Below are 16,866 nucleotides of genomic sequence, written 5' to 3'. Positions count from 1 at the left end.
AAAAGAGAGGACAATTCTTCCCCAAACATCTTTTTTTTTTTTTTCATTAGTGAGGGAAACCTTCCCCAGAAATCTCCCCATCACTTTAGGGCCCATTGTCAAGGATGGGGCACATGTTCCTACCCAGCCAGCAACTGGTGAGGGGTCTGGGACAGTCATGGTGCACTCTCTGGGTCTGGAGGGAGCCCTCTGCCCTGAGCATATTTACACCGTTGGGCTGGGCTTGCAATGAATGTGGAAGGGAATTGGTACTCTTATGCGATTATCTTCATTCATTTAAAAAAGTATTTACTGAGTGCTTAGGTGCTGGAGATATAGATCAAGTGGAAAACTTGCAGATAGTCTTGCCCTCATGGAGCTTATTTCTAGTGAGGAAGACAGGAAACAAATGGCATGCTGTTGGTGATAAATGTTACAGAGAAAATGAACTATAAAAGCAAGAAAGGGGCATCTGGAATTGGAGGTTGGGTTTGGGTGCTGTAATTTTATTTTTATTTTTTATTTATTTTTTAAAGATTTTATTATTTGAGACAGAGCAAACGAGAGAGAGCACAAGCTCTCTGTCAAATACATAAAATCTTAAAAAATATATAAAAACAAACACCTGAAGGAAGTTAGGTCTAAGGTTATCTGTGTGATCCATTTCTAGAGGTGGAAGTGCTTGTGAAAGACAGTTTTCCAGATAGCTAGCCTGGGATCTTAACCCTGTTTATGGAATAATCATCTTTTCCGCAGTGCTTTGAAATGCTACCTTTATCATATACTGAAGTCCCGAATGGGTTTAGTTTTATTAAGATTCACCCTCCGGTGTGTGCCAATACCAAACTGTTTTCATTACTGTAACTTAGCATACATTTTCATGTCAGAGCACCAGCCCCCTTCTCGCAGTTCCTTTGCAGATTTTTGTTGGCTTATTTTATTTAACAGATCAACTGTAGCACTGGTTTAGCACTAATTAATTTATAGATTAATTTAGGGAATATTGAGTCTTCCTAGCTAAGAATAGGATGTGCCTTTCATTTTATTCAATTCTTTATGTTTAGTAACAAAATTTTCTTCATAAAGGTCCTACACAGGTTTTTTTGGATTTATTCTAATGGTGTGTTTGTGGGTGGGATATTGTTAAATAGAAAATTTTCTTCTATCATTTTTTTAACTTTCAAACTTTTTCCCAGCTTTTGGGAAATTGACAAAAATTATATGTATTTAAGGTGCACAGCGTGATGATTAATGTACGTATACGTTGTGAAGTTATTACTACAGTCTAATGAATGCATCCACCTCACATAGTTACTCTTTTTTGTGTGTGATATAACACTTAAGTAAGATCTATTCTTTTAATAAACTTCAGGTATACAGTATAGTATTATTAAATGTAGTCATCATACTGTACATTAGATCCCCAGAACTTATTCGTCACTGGAAGTTTGTGCCCTTTGACCAATGTCTCCCTATTTTCCCCACCCTCCAGCCCCAGGCAGTCACCACTCTACGGTCTGGTTCTACGAGTTTGACTTGTTTAGATTCCACCTATGAGTGAGATCATGCAGTGTTTATCTTTCTGTGTCTGGCTTGTTTCACTTAGCATAATGTCCTCCAGTTTCATCCATGTTGTTGCAGACGGCTCTTTCATCATATTTTAGAATGAATGGTAGGTGTACATACCTAAGCAATTGATTTGAGTATATACTAATTTTGTAATCATTTATATTTTTTAATTGTTTTATTGTCTCCAGTAGCTTCTGTATTGATTCTCGTGTTTCCTTGATCTGGAAATGGTTTTGCTACTTACTTTTCATATTTAAACTTTTTTTGCCCATGTGAATTGGTAGTTAATTCCAGAAAATGTTTTTAAAAATGGTAGGCATTTTTGTCCTGTTTTTTACTTTAATGAGAATATTTCTACTTTAAATATGATGCTGTCTTTTGGCTTGAGATTGCTGTTGTTTGGCTTGAAATACATATTCTTTTAAATCTTGTTTCATTAAGAGTTTACAAAGTCAGGAATCGCTGTTGAACTTTGTTACCTGTATATTCAATATCTGTGGAGATAGTCATTCTGTTTTTTCTCCTTTGACTTGTTAAATTAATAGTACTTGTATACTGTGTATCCACCCTTGCATTTCTGGGCTTAGATGGGATAGTCTTCTTGTAACGCATTGCTAGAGTGTATTTACAAAAATTCTGAATAAATGTATTAGCAAGATATTAATGAATAATAATTGATTTATATCTGATCTTTATTTGGAGGATGTTATCTTTGTCATGTTTTGGTATCAGTGTTCTGCTGGCTTTGTAAAAAATAATTTGGAATTTTTTTCTCCATGCGCTGGAACAATTTAAATTGCATGTGGCTCTCTGTTCTTGGAAAGTTTGGTAGAATTCACCTGGGAAACCAGCGAGACCTGTGCCTGTTGAGAGGTAGACTTTGGCAACTTCCTAACTTTCTTCTAGGGTCATTGTTCTGGTTAAATTAGGTATGTTAAGTCTTAAAACTCCCGTAAGTCTAAATAGAAATAAGCAAGACTCTGATAGGACTATTGCATGGAAAGAGCTTGGGCTTTGAGGGCTGGCCCTGTTTGAAACGTGGGCCTCTTGTTAAGGTTAGTGTTTCATCTCTAAGAGTGGGGCTAATCCTTACCTCAAGGTTTGTCCTGAGTATTAAAGAATCTAATGTATAGGAGAGTGCCCTACCGTGTCTGTCTCAGTGTTGATATTTAATACGCGTTAGATATAGGTCATCCCATTCTGTCCTGTTACTTCGTTTTTGTTTGTGGCTTTATTGATCCTATTTGTTCACAGTCCTTCATTTTGAAATATTTCTCAGTGTCCTTCAGGTCTGTTTGAGACTTCACTCTTTTCACAGTAATCATCATAATTTGATGACTTCATTAGGCATCGCAACTTTGTCTCCAAACGTACACTCTCCATTGGTTTATGTGACTTGACCCCCCAGAATCTTTACCCTGTGCCTGTGAGCCAGGGGTCTCTGATTCACTCGGGTCTTATGTAACAGAGAAAAAGAAATTACTTATTCTGAAAATCCTGCTAACATCTTTCGGTATGTGGTTTAAGTGCTCTTGTCTAGAGGGTAGGGTGTGAAGACACTAGAACCACGTCTTTGTTGTTTCCCTCTTGTTGGGAGTAGTTTCAGTATTAGTCTCTTCTCATTGTCATGGGAAACTCTAATTTAAACAGAAAGCTATAGCTTAATTTTTTCCAGTGAAAAATCTGGATGCTCAGCTAGTAGGAAAATCAGTACTGCCAGGGATTCTGCTTACAGTGAGGGGTGAGGGTCGATGGCTAGGGAGTGAAGTGTGCTTCATTCAGATCTCAGTTGACATGCTGAAAAAATATTTTTCTATAGAAACAGTGTTCATTTGTATTCATATAAATGCATTGGAGTGCCTAGTTTTGACCAGGCAAGGCTAGGCAGTGGAAATACAAAGATAATGACAAACCTGCGTCTAGTCTTAAGATATTTAGAGAATCATACAGAAGATAGATGTAAGCAGACAATGGCAGGATAGTCTGATAAGGAATATGACAAAGTACTATGGGTTTAGAGAATGAAAGACCCATTAACTGCTAGGGGAGGTTATGGAAGGTTTCATGTAGGAGGTAACAGTTGAGCTATGTTTGTATCTGAGAAGCATTTTACAAGGCAGAGGGAAGAGCACATGCAAAAGCATGAAGAGTGTGAACAAGGTGGGATTAGGGAAGGACAAGGTCAGTGTGGCCCAAGGGTGGCATGAAAGAAAGGCCCTTGACTGGATAATAGTCCAGTACCCAGTAGATGTTGTTGGCTAGATGGATGAATAAAAGAATGAATATTAATGTATACATCAATAACTGATATATATGATGTAAGGGAATGTAACTACTTTCCCAAAGGAGAGTATATCCCAATTTCAGCTTGAACAGCAATCTTGGAAACACAGTCCTTGTTGCATTGGGTAAGGCTTATTCTAAATCAAATACTAATTTATCTTAGGGATTTTGTCTGCTAGTTAAGTTACACAAAGAACAGTGTATTTTCAGCCCTGGGAGTACCAAAATGTAATGACTCCCAGAAATGAAAAGTAAATGATCTAATCTAACACATTCTATTTACCTGGATAGTTAGTGCCTACCCCTTTTTTGCCGTCTAGCTTAGAAATTCATTTATTTCATCCAAGCCAGCAGTCTCGAAGTAGGGCCATACACCCAGGAGAACACAAGACCGTTTATTTTGGGTTATAGGAAGAAAACATGAACATTTCTATGTCTATGACTTTTTATGCCAGTTGTTTAGTTTACACACATACATGTACACACACACTATGCCCAGCACACACAAATGCACAGCATAGGCTCTCACACACATGTGTACACAAACACACGCTCCCCCCTCTCTCCTCTTGCCATTTTTTCCTGGAACGTGTGATAACACGTGTTGGAGACCACTGATTCAGGTCATCATTGCAAAACATTTTCATAGAGATCTTAAAATGTTTTAAAATTCTGGGTTTTAAAAATAGAATTCACCTCATTTAATACCATTTTAAAAGAAACACTTTAATGAAATAAAAATAGGTTATAATTCATTTTTAATAACGAATGCACACTTGTGGGTACTTTAAATCGATTTTTACAATGAGGTAGCTTTCAAAGAACAATGCATACTATGTTTTCTCAGTGACATAGTAATGATTCCATAAACATCTTTGCTGGACCCCACCCCTTATCTGATACTCCCCTCCTAAATCAGTTAAAAATCAATATGGCAAAGGCACAGGCAAGCACGTGTCTTGCGCACTGCTTCCCTGGTGCTGTTATTTGGCCCAACAGTGACATCTAGAGTTGGCTGAGGTTTCTGTGTTCTGAGGTTCTGAGGTTTTCTGTTTAACCTCCCGCGTCGGAGCTTCTACATTTTAGCTATCATATTCTTAACTCTATTTTCACTTTTTGTTGGGAGCATGATGTAAGTCATTTTGCATATGCAGGCAGGAAAATGTGCACTCTACTGTTACCCAGTGGCAATACCAGGAGAACGGTGTTTGCTCCAAGGTACTTTGCAAGATGGTTTTTCTTTTCTTCTTCCCCTCCCTTTTTTTTTTTAAACTCAAATTTTGGCGCTTCCCTTCCTTTTTCCCCTCCCTCCCATCTTAGTCTCATTGGCCCATCACTTCCACAACCATAAAGACAATTCTTCCACTCAAGACAGAAGCAGACAGAAGCATGGGGTGTGACTTCTAATCTTCAGGGTAGGAGTCCTCACATACCTCGTATGTCAAATGACACAAATATAGGATATATGTTAGGAAAACGGAAATTTTTTAAATGTTAGACTACTCAGAATTCTGGCAAGTTAGAAAGTATTTTTCAGTTGTATTTTGTAGGATTTTAGTATTTTGGGTAATTACTTTTAGTGATAGTTCCCTTGTAGTGTGGCATCCTTCCTTGTGGAGAATTGTCTTTTCCATTTACCTTTGATTGGTTTTTTAAAGCCCTGATGGGCGTATGTCCGATAACACTGCCATAACTTCTGGATTTGGACTTTCAGTGACTTAATTGAAAATTAAAACATCTCTATGGTCTTTCATAGTTGGAAAGTGCTCTTCTATTTTCGTTAAATGTTGTCTTTCTCCTGCAAGAGTAAATAACAAGCCATATTTAAGGTTGTATAACCGATGATGTCCCACTGCAAGCAACATTTAAACTAGTATGCCCTCCTGTGCCCTCTTGCATTCTGTGTCCCAAGTAGCCTCCAGTAATCTTAAAGGCCCAGTTACTATTCTTCCTATATTTAGAGTAAGATGTGGAACTGAAAATTAGTTTTCTTTTCTTTTTTTTAGCATTTTTTCATTCTTTATTTTATTAAATATATTAAGATTCCCTTCAATTGCATTTTTGTTGTCCATATTGTTGTAGAAGCAACAGGATTATTTGGCCTGTAGTGTTTTCCAGTCTGGGATTTGCTGACCAGAAATTTGAGATTTTGAGATGCTGTTGGGAGAGTCCTGGTTTACATAACAGTACTTACTTCTAGACTTGTCTTCAGGACACTTATCATTGTCTGTTTGCAGAAAAAGATGCTCCGGCCTCAGTAAAGAAAGAGTGAACAGGCATTCATAATTATTCAGAGTGATATCTTAGGTGATTAGACCATTTCTTTATGTATTTGTATACACACTGAAGTATGAAATGACTACTTAGACCACACTCTCTCCTGGATGAAAATCCTTTTTAAAAGTTGTATTAAAAAAAAACATACAACACCTCATATCAGACCCTTGTTACATTTGCCCTCTTGGCAGCTGTTTAAGAAAAAAAATGCTTAGTTGTGTATAAATTCATTATATTATAGTATACATTTTAATTTAAATCTGAGCCGCCTGATTGTGCACCCTGGAAACTGAGTATCTGTTCCACTAGCACTAAAACAGCATCTTGTTTGAAAAACTTGTTATAGAGGACTTTAAAGAGACACTGTCAGATGTCTCACAGATAATATGAATGCATTCTTCCTGCCACTCTAACCGCAGACTGAAGAAATACTTGATTTTTATTTTCATTAGCTCCCTTTTTCTAATGTGAATTTATTTCTGCCTTGTTAGCAATAAGTGATGTTTTCTTTATAATTTGACCCACAGTTGTTTGCAGCATTTACTTACTGCCTGCTACTGCATGCATGCAAGGATCTTTTAATCCACAAAAGCATCCTTGTGTGAATTGAAAACATTGCCTATACCCAGTGTGTTTCTGAAAGATTCCATGTCACTAAGATGTCAACCTGGTCTCTGTTTAATATTGTATCAGATGTCCTTTGTTATGTATTTATCAAAACAGGTTCTATATAAAAATGTATTCTATGTGAAAGTCCTCTTTCATATTCTTTTATAGGAAAACATGATTATTGATGGCTTGTTGGTGGCTTAGCTTTTTCACACATGCTTTGTATCTGCATTACATCTCTTTGATATTTTACACTCACAGGTTGTTGTCTTGTTTCCACCTGTCTCTTACTGTATAGTTCCTGAGCAATTTCCTGAAAAATACGTCGGGCACTCCTCTTCTGTAAACACAAATGAGAAAAAATTCCTGTTTCTCTTAGGACTAGAAGAGATGATTATTGCACATCATCTTAGCTTTGTCTTTCTTTACTGCCACCAGTCAGAACCACTACCGCTCCCCCCACACACACCCCCCCAACCCCCAGCACATCTACACTGACCATTAACTCTTGTATTTTGAGTATGTTAGGTAGGGTTTATGGTTGAGAATGATCACATTTAAATCATAGTTTACCACTTGAGATTATCCTTGAGTTCTCAGTAATAAGAAATGGTTTCTGTGGTTGAAAGTTACCATGATATTCTCTGTAATTTTTTCATTATTTGGGGTTTGAAATAATTACAACCAGCCACCGTTTGAAAGGTATTTTACAAGCGTTGGTCTGTACCTTTTGTGAATCTCCTGTTTCTTTGTTTCTTAAAGAGTTAGATTTTGACTGTAAAGAAGAAAAGGAAAGTCTTATGAGACATTTTATGCACTCAAAACAGTTGTGGCAGATATCTTGTACCATATTAAGATTAAACTAACTTAACATTTAAATGATACACAGAGTTAATTTCTATGTAATTCCTGAGATGCTTTTATTATATTAATAAAATAACAATTCATATTGATGTTGACTATAGGCTTTGTTGTGATCCTAATGTAGCATATATGTACCCCCTCTTATAGCCTATGAACAGCCAGAAGATTTTCCTTCTCAAAAACTTTAGGCCTTTTAAAAATATTTTAAGGCAGCTTCTAGTCTCTTTGTTAACCTTAAAGGCTGTTCTTAGGTCTTCTATAGATAACAGTAATGCTTCCCAGCGGAAAGATCACAAATAAGATAGTTATAAAGAAGGATTTCTTATTCTCATATTACTGGTTTTAAAGAGAAACCATTGCAAGTTTTGTACTCTGATTAGTAATAATTTTAGTGATGAGAATTTACACTTCCATAGACTGTTCCTGCAGGTGGTGTTTCCTGCAGATGTACAGGAGGATGTTAATTAGGTGAGCAATTTCTGAGGCTCACACGTGGAGAGATGGAAATCATTTCCTTATGATAATATTCAAGGCTATAGGGACATCTAGTGCAAGGAAATTTGACTTACTTTGGAAAGGATTACGAAGATCACGAGTGCACCAATAATGTAGATAGAGAGCAGTGATACAACAGCTATCAGGAGGCTGTGTGGTTCCTTCATTTCTTTGTTAATTACAAAAACAGGAAGAGCCACAGTCACTATTGAAGCATATTATTGCAAATACATACATAAAGTATAACTGGAGCTACAAGTGTTAGAGGCGAAACATGAACTGCTCTGCTTGGCTCTTCTTTTTTTTTTTAAGATTTTATTTATTTATTTGAGAGACAGAATGAGGGAGAGAGAGTACAGAAGCAAGGGCAGTGGGAGAGGGAGAAGCAGACTCCCCTGCTGAGCAGGGAGCCCGATGTGGGGCTCGATCCCAGGACCCTGGGATCATGACCTGAGCCGAAGGCAGTCGCTTAACCAACTGAGCCACCCAGGCACCCCTTGGCTCTTCTTTAAACATTATTCAGCGTCTCTTGATTCAGAAGACCCTCAAGCATGTGGTAGAATTAAAAGCAGTTCATCAGTTCTTTAAATATGTTATACCAAAATTGTTACTCATTTTGAAAACTAAAAAAATTTTAAATTCAATTACTTATAATGCTCAGAATCACTTTTTATAGAACACATTATTTGAAGTTAGATAAACATTTTAGGACAGTTTGTTCAAGGACATTTAAAATTTCTTTTGATAGAAATGATGTACAAGGGTCACCAACAGTCTGTTCGTGGAGTTAAGATATTTTTGCCATGTATTTGTGAATGCTGACATTTGTAACCTTGACCTGTTTCGTATAAACAACTGAATAGTGCAGTCTGTACAAGGATCTGAGAAGGCCATATGTGGAGGATCTTAGGGCTTACTATACCTTTAAACGACAGGCATTGTTACACATGCCCCTTCTTTCTTTTTTTTTTTTTAAAGATTTTATTTATTTATTTGAGAGAGAGAATGAGAGACAGAGAGCACGAGAGGGAAGCGGGTCAGAGGGAGAAGCAGACCCCCCGCTGAGCAGGGAGCCCGATGTGGGACTCGATCCTGGGACTCCAGGATCATGACCTGAGCCGAAGGCAGTCGCTTAACCAACTGAGCCACCCAGGCGCCCCAACACATGCCCCTTCTTTCTAATAAAGTTTTGGAAGTAGTCCCTCCTTGTAGGAAGTGTCCCATGCTCTGGGTGGGGATAGAGCAACATGCCATGTCTTCTATTACCTGATTATTTGAGGCACAAAATACAATTAGATTTGTAATTATTATGTGAACAACTTGTACTTTTCAACGAAATATCCCATAGATGCTCATCCTGTGAACTCAGTTTGTACAGCATACATTTTTGTAACAAATTAACCATATCTGTAGAATTTTTTTAAAAAGTTTCAAGTGCTAAATTAGGAGTTCTGTAGAAGAGGCAGGAAATTGCTGTGTCTGTCTTAGTAATACTTGCATTTCTGCTCTTAGAGAAGAATCTGTCTTCACATGAACTTGCAGTCTTGAGACCTTTCATCTCTTTACAAACTATTTTTGGTTTTGGCTAACATTTTTTATAGAAGACTAATACAGGTCTCCAAAGTTGTTGTATATTTGTTTTAATATCTGTAGCTGACATTTATTTAAGCATACTTGCTATAAGCCAGGCATCATCAAAAGTGTTTTATATGTATTAACTCATTTATAGTTTATCTTATGGGTGAGAATAAACTAAGGTTAAATGACAATGGGATACCAAAAGCCCATTAGAACACCCCTAGTAATTAAAAGCAGGAATTATAATACAGGATGATCTCGGGTCCCTAAAGTCCTATTTTAAAGTGGTAGGGCTGGTAGATTTTGAGTTAATGTTTTAATGATTTTAGTGCTCATCGTACCAGAGTCCTTTTTAACGGAAGAGATCCAAAAAAGTCAAGGACTATTTCCCTTCTCTTCTTTCCCCCAGAATTGTGTGAAGCTTTTTTCCTGAAATTTCTCGATTTTTTGATTTATAGGATATAACTGGGTTCAAGACCCTCACTTGAATGAGGAAATTGTCATAGGTTTTAGCAAATCTCAAGAAGTCAGCGTCACACCGCTCTCTTTCTGTTTTTCTGTCCGTGTAGAATGGGTGGGGTCAGAGGTCCCCCAGTGGCTTCTCCTCAAATTTGTGTTTATTCTCCATACTGCCTTTTTTTTCCCCTGCAGGTCCAATTTATTGGTCACTTCTGCTTTGTTCTCGATAGTGCAATGCCAGCCCAGTTCCCGAACAAGCTGCTCGCTAATCATCCCAAGTTTCCCTTTGGAAGGCAGCGATGCTCACCACTATACCACCAACGCCCAAGTTTCCCTTTGGACTTGGCACATTACCAGTCACTGTCATTCACAGAAGGAGGACCTGCTGGCCAGCCTGCGCTAGTAGTGTCTGGGCACAGAGAGACAGCCCTGACTTTGTGTCTGTGGAGGCTGGGAGATGGGACTGGAGTAGTGCTTCAGTGTCCTGTCAGCTTGTGTCAGATCACGCCCTTCACTGGCTAGGATGTTGAGTTAGCACATCTGTCCCTTCATCTCTGCATATAAGTACCGTAATGCATTCAAAGGGCTGAGCAAAGCCTCGGCTGACTGACCTCTTACCACCAGTATGGTCCCTTCTCCGGTCCGCTTAGCTCCTGGTTCCTTTAACTTGGGAAAGACGATTCCACAGATGTAGATGGCGCTGTCATTCAGAGCCACCCTGTTTACAGTGAGGGAGACTGCTCTTTCTGTGAGGAATTCCTTCACTGTGAATTTGCCTGCATCCCCGGTGCAGCCATCCACGCATAGGTTTTCGGGCTGGTCCGCACCGTAGCGAAACCACAGGCTTTGTGGTTGCTTTGAAGGGCACCCCGTGTGGGAGAAGGAACACTGAATGGTTGCGGTCCCTTGATTGTGGGCTACTTCGAGGTAAGGCGGTTGATGGACAAAGACCATACACTCACGTGTAGCACCTGTGGGAGGAAGCGCACGAGCCATGTTTAGGGGGCTTCTCACTTCCCTTTGCCTGTGCTTCTGTTTTACTGACATCTGGGGGCTAGGGAACTCCAGAGTCCTTTCTTTTCCTTACCGCTTCCCAGCACAAACAAGACTATACTAATAAGACAGCAGTGGTCCTCACTTTTCCTAACCCCTCGCACTTGCTGACCTTACCCTGCTGTCGGCTATGATGTCTGGTTACTTGAGGACAGAGAGGTTCCAGTAGAGTCAGCGTGGCGGGCAGAGGTGGCAGCAGATCTGGAGTCAGGAACTGGGGGACCCCAAGTTTACTCTTGGTGACCTTATAAGCTTTCCCTTGATCGCTAAGCATGCTGTCCCATCTGTACCCCCGGCCTCCCAGGAGCCTTGTGGTCAGTGCGGTAACCTCATGCAGGTGTCGCTGCTGACTGAGCACAGGAGTGAAGGGATTTTCTTTTTCTTTGGCCTTGTGAGGGTTGGGATTGCTAGGAATTCATGGCAATTCACAATTACTCCTTTGTAAGCCTGGTTGTCCCTACAGGACACATAAAAGACAAGGTGCACACCTGGGGAAATACAGCCCTGGCTTAGCCTCCAGCATATTTGGTTACCAAGCCGAGACCTAATGAGTTAGCCATGCCACAGTGAGCAGATTTGATTTCTTCCCTGCACCAGCACCCTGCTTTGTAGTCCCTGGTAGCTTCTGTCTCGTTTGATGAACAGTGTTGTGATAAAGAGCACAGACTTGAGTTCAGATCCTAGCTTTGTGGTCTGTAGCAAAGTGGGGATAGTATATGCAGCTCAAGGAGTTAGTGGGAGGTTTAAGTGCATAAGGAATACTTAGTTGGCTAAGCCTTGATAAGAATTTTATAAAAGGTAGCTAGTTCTGCCGCGCTTGTCTCCACTTCTCCTGTTCCCATGGTGTCACGTGCCTGTTTTAGGGATAATCATGGGTATCTCAGCGGGTGTCTCAGCGGGCGTTGGCAGGCCCGGGACTAGACACCCCGTCCAGTGCTCTCTCTGCCGAATGCTTCATCCAGAGTATGCCGCCTGGGTCCCCACCTTGGCCTTCTAATCCCAGGCCCGTGAGGTGGAAAGCCACTCTGAGGTTTACAGATGGGAAGATCTGCTCTAAACCCTTTTTGGGGTAAGGGAGGGTCTACGTAAAATAGTATTGGTTGAGACAAATTGGAATTTATGCAAGTTTTTAGTTTGACTTCTGCCTGGTTATGTGTTTGTACTTCTAATGGGGCTGCCTCTGAGTAGGAGACATGAGGCTGTATTTACCAGACTTAGAGGAGTGAGTGAGTCCAATCCCTCACCTGCAGATGAGTGAGGAGCCTTCTTTGGAATGTGTTCCAAATGGTCTTATTTGTCTGAGTTTGTCCTTTGCTACTCTAAATGAAATTGAAAAGTAATCCAAGTGGTCTGATGCTTGAATTTCAGACAAGATTTTTGTGTTTTGTTTTTTGACTTAATGGTTTTCTTAGTCTTCATCCAGAACCAGAAGATAAATTAAAATTAGAATCATGGCATTTGTGATGCAGATATATTCTCCCCATGTTTTAATTTTAGTATATGTACGATCTGAGATGAGCTGGGAGTTTTTTAATGACCTGGTAAATATAGACCAGAGGAGAGGGTAAGGTCACCTGGAGAAAGACCAGCAGGCTCCTCACTCCTCTGCAGGTGAGGGATTGGACTCACTCCTAAGTCTGGTAAATACAGCCTCATGTCTCCTACTCAGAGGCAGCCCCATTAGAAGTACAAACACTTTGCAAGTTATAATGATCAATATATATTGGGGGTTTCAAAGGGAGTTGGGCCTGCCAAGATCTAACAGTTAACCAATAGCATCTCAGTCTGAAGTCCTTTTTCAGATAGTCTTTTTTTTTTTTTTTTTTTTAAGATTTTATTTATTTATTTGAGAGAGAGAGAATGAGAGAGAGAGAACACCTGAGAGGGGATAGGGTCAGAGGACGAAGCAGACTCCCTGCCGAGCAGGAAGCCCGATGCGGGACTCGATCCCGGGACTCCAGGATCATGACCTGAGCCGAAGGCAGTCGCTTAACCAACTGAGCCACCCAGGCGCCCCCTTTTTCAGATAGTCTTAAAAGGGAAGCTGACTTAAAAATTTTGGAGAACTAATGTTCCAGGGAAGAAGAAATATTTGCAACTTTGGAGTTTCATGTCTCCACTTCCGACTTCTGAGTGTCAGAGAAGAGCGGTCAGGGACTTCCTTTGAGAGTGCTGACGGGTGAGGAAACGCCTGCCCCTCCCCCGCACCAGTGACACAGCCTCTTCGCCAAAGTGAGAAGTTTGGGTAATGGGTCACACCAAGCCTAGTCCTGCAAGAATTTCTCTTTAAGAATTCTCTTACCCTATAGGATTCTTTTTTTTTTTTTTTCCCAATGCAGTACGCTCTGCAATGGCTGAAAGTTTATCTTCTTGGTGGAGGGAATAAAAGAAAGATCACTTTAGGGGCACCTGGGTGGCTCAGTTGGTTAAGCGTCTGACTCTCGATTCTCTCTCTCCCTCAGTCCCTCCCCCACCCCCCTCTTAAAAAAATCACTTTACTGTGATCCAGGCTGGAAAATAAATAGAAAACTGATTTTTGACACTTCATCACATGGAGAATTTCAAGCATGCGCAGAAGCAGCAGGCTAGCACGGTGAACTCCCTGCTGCTTGTTGCCGCAGTCTTGTCTCGCCTCTCCCCGCACCTGCTCCTTCACCGCCCCCAACCCGCTCCTTCAGCCCCCCACCTGCTCCTTCACTCCCACATGATTTTGGGGTAAATCTCAGATACTCTATCTTCATATCTGTCAGAGTAGATCTTTAAAAAATAAGGATTCTTTTTTAAAATAATACTAATGAAAATAGTTTATGGAAGTCATTTATATGGATTAGGAAAAAAAATCAGAATATTACTGAAATCAGGGCACCTGGGTGGCTCAGTTGGTTGGGTGACTGCCTTCGGCTCAGGTCATGATCCTGGAGTCCCGTGATCGAGTCCCGCATCGGGCTCCCTGCTCGGCGGGGAGTCTGCTTCTCCCTCTGACCCTCCCCCCTCTCATGTGCTTGCTCTCTCTCATTCTCTCTCTCTCAAATAAATAAATAAAATCTTAAAAAAAAATATTACTGAAATCACTCATAGTCCTTGTGCTCAAAATAACCATTGTTAACATTTTGATATATTTCTTTACAGATGAGAAAAAAACAATTTTAAGAGCTTTTGCTACCTTCCCTGTCCTATGACACAGACTCTGTGAGCAACTCTGAGATTATTAGCTTTATTGCAACTATGATGAGATGGGTTATTAGAACCACTTTCTCCTTCATAGAGGAAAAAGTATAAGCAGAATTTTAAAAATATATCTATTATGGGACGGTTATGCTCTATGGAAGGAGCCATGGCAGCTTTTTTTTTTTTTTTTTAAATGACAGGTACTTTTTAATTTACCGCAATCTGGCTTTTCAGACACCTTATTCTTTGAAAATATTCAGTAAGTACTGTGTAGTGCCTATCCTGAGCAGTGCGCATTTGCCCGTACAGATATGACATTGTTGTGACTAGCTCACGTGATTTTAAGAACGTTTTCAACCCTTTGTTTGGTGAGGTGCTCTGCTTTAAAGCATCAAAGGGAATTTTCAAGGTTAATCTGAAACTTCCTCAGCTGTTCTTTTATCACACTCTTTGTCTTGGGAAAAGAGACCATTTCCATAGCGTTAGACATTGAAAAATTAATCTGTAGGGGCTTAAAATATAAATGCGTTAGTGAGGAATAGTGATTGATTAGGTAAAATGGAGGAGAAAAGAAAGAATCTTACCAACATAAAAGAGAATCAGGGTGATTTCCAGGCCGAGAATGATCCTGCCTCCCTTCACAGTCTCCATTTCTTGGGGTGCGCGTGCGGTGGTGGTCACTGTGCATTTGAGGAGAGTTGGCTCTTTTTTTTCTGTCTCTTTAGAAAAGGAAGAACTGAAGAGAGGAACTCTTATTAAGGAACCATAACCGGGAACTTTTTGAAATTGTGTAAAAAATTGTTTGTAATCCAGTTTCATCACTTAAGAGTTGAGGTTTTAGCCTAGAGCACATTTCTAAATATCCATATGGTTAATTTTGTCTTGGGCTTGTAGATGTTTTGAGGGAGATTTTGATTTACACGTGGTGTGTATTCCCAGGAAAGAGTATTGTTGGACAGGTTATTGGTACTTTAAATTTCCAGAGTAGTTCAGTTGCTGATGCTGGGGCACCTACTGTGTGCTCAGTGCTGGGCCAGTAACACTGGAAAGCTGGAAGAAGCAGAAGGAGGTGTCTTCATGTAGTGAGGAGAGAAAAATTAGTGACCGGTACATCGTGGTACAATGAAGAAACGCGTGGCATTAGCGAGTTGTACCTCAGACTTGTGTAACCCCTTGTTACTCTGTTGTCGAAACCAAGTGTGGGCCTCTGTCGTGGTTCCCTCGTGGCCCCTCTCCTGCCCTGCGGCGATCTCATCGTCAGGTTCTTCCCTGGAAGCAGCAGAAACGGACTCTGGCTGACTTCAGTGAGGGAACTGAAAGGATTCGAGGGTAGCTCACACCGTCACGGGAGGCTTGGAGAATCCCGTGTGGGGTCTCCGGCCAGGCCAGACGCCTCAGATCATGCTGTTCAACTGATCGGACGGGTATGCTGCTGCCGCCAAGCACTAGGGACCGTGGCTCGGACCACACTCTGTTGTTCGTACCACCGCGTGGTCTCGTGGCCACTTCTCTGGGTCACTTGCTCTTCGGTCCACGTGTCAGGCGAGTGTGGCCGAGCGTAGGTCACGTGCCAGTGCCTGCCTTCGCTGCCTCTCCAACACGATTCTAGGAAGAGGGTTCAGGTGCTGGGCCACCAAGAGGAGCGACAGATCTTTCCACTGTAATGTCTGGACTCTTGGCACCTATTGATGACGTCTTTTCTCACAGAAAGCCACTGTCTGTCTGAAGTTAGTAATACTTTTAACGTGTGTGCATTTTTTTAGCATCACAAGTCCTAAAACCACCCCAGAATTGACACATACCATTATCTTTGTGTCCACGTGTCTGGACCCAGTGCCTGGTGTGAACTTGAAGGCCTGAAGACCTTATCCAGGCACCTCCACCCCCATTCCACAGGCATGTGACGCTCATGGGCTTGGAAGGGACAGATTCAGACTTCAGGCACTAGTCCAAAAAATGCTAGGCTGACGCGTCCGTTCTAGTGCTCTACCTTTCTCTGGTTTTGGAGCTTAACTTTTATAAAAGTGTTATGAAAAGTTAGGGAGTGGATCACCTTCCCTTGAAAAACACACCGATGATCTGTCTTTATAAATTAAAAGCCTTCATTAGTCTATTTCAGCCTGATAAACCTTTCTAGTTAATATATTGCATACATTTACTACATCATGGGTATATTTTCTTGCATTTATCCCTAAACCTTCTTTCACATTTTATGGGTAACTCTCTGCTTCCATTTTCCTGTATATAATGAGGAGTTCTCCAAAACCATGAACACTGACAACCCAGTTGGTCTAATGGAGGGTAATATCTAAAACTGTCAGAGAAGGTAAAAGTATGGGCTTTGGATCCAGATAAACCTGGGATTACATTTCTGCTCTTATCCTCCTAACCTTGCAGGCTTGGGCAAGTTCCTCAGCCCTCTGGGTCCATACTTCATCTCTTTGTCCTCCTCAGAGGGTATCGGGGAGATGAGTCATCGAAGCACCCAGTGCTTGGCACATACCAAGTCCTTGGCAAATGTTGTTCTTCCTC

General features: G+C 40.7%; 2 protein-coding genes across 7 annotated transcripts in view; one reads left to right on the top strand and one right to left on the bottom strand.

Annotated features, from left to right (window-relative positions):
• METTL9 (methyltransferase like 9) overlaps window positions 1-16,866 on the top strand; it is a 47,458-nt gene that overhangs the window by 27,905 nt on the left and 2,687 nt on the right. The window lies entirely within an intron of this gene.
• On the bottom strand, window positions 4,573-15,041 carry IGSF6 (immunoglobulin superfamily member 6). 3 transcript variants are annotated; one of them, XM_034988076.1, is made up of 6 exons: window positions 10,725-12,313; window positions 8,151-8,245; window positions 7,445-7,492; window positions 6,977-7,057; window positions 6,026-6,084; window positions 4,573-5,629 (listed from the first exon to the last, which is right to left on the bottom strand). In XM_034988076.1, the coding sequence occupies exons 1-5, from the start codon at window positions 11,158-11,160 to the stop codon at window positions 6,052-6,054; spliced, it is 693 nt and encodes a 230-aa protein (XP_034843967.1). In that variant the 5' UTR covers window positions 11,161-12,313; the 3' UTR covers window positions 4,573-5,629; window positions 6,026-6,051. The 3 variants fall into 3 exon arrangements, with proteins under 3 accessions (XP_034843967.1, XP_034843966.1, XP_034843965.1); XM_034988075.1 differs by lacking the exons at window positions 4,573-5,629; window positions 6,026-6,084 and adding an exon at window positions 14,919-15,041 and having other exon boundaries at window positions 6,102-7,057; window positions 10,725-11,084; XM_034988074.1 differs by lacking the exons at window positions 4,573-5,629; window positions 6,026-6,084 and having other exon boundaries at window positions 6,102-7,057; window positions 10,725-12,315.

Source organism: Mirounga leonina, unplaced genomic scaffold, assembly GCF_011800145.1.
Source record: "Mirounga leonina isolate KUSES-001 unplaced genomic scaffold, KU_Mleo_1.0 Mir_448, whole genome shotgun sequence".
Taxonomy (NCBI): domain Eukaryota; kingdom Metazoa; phylum Chordata; class Mammalia; order Carnivora; family Phocidae; genus Mirounga; species Mirounga leonina.
Note: the sequence above shows the minus strand (reverse complement) of the source record. Positions and strands in the feature narration are given on the sequence as shown.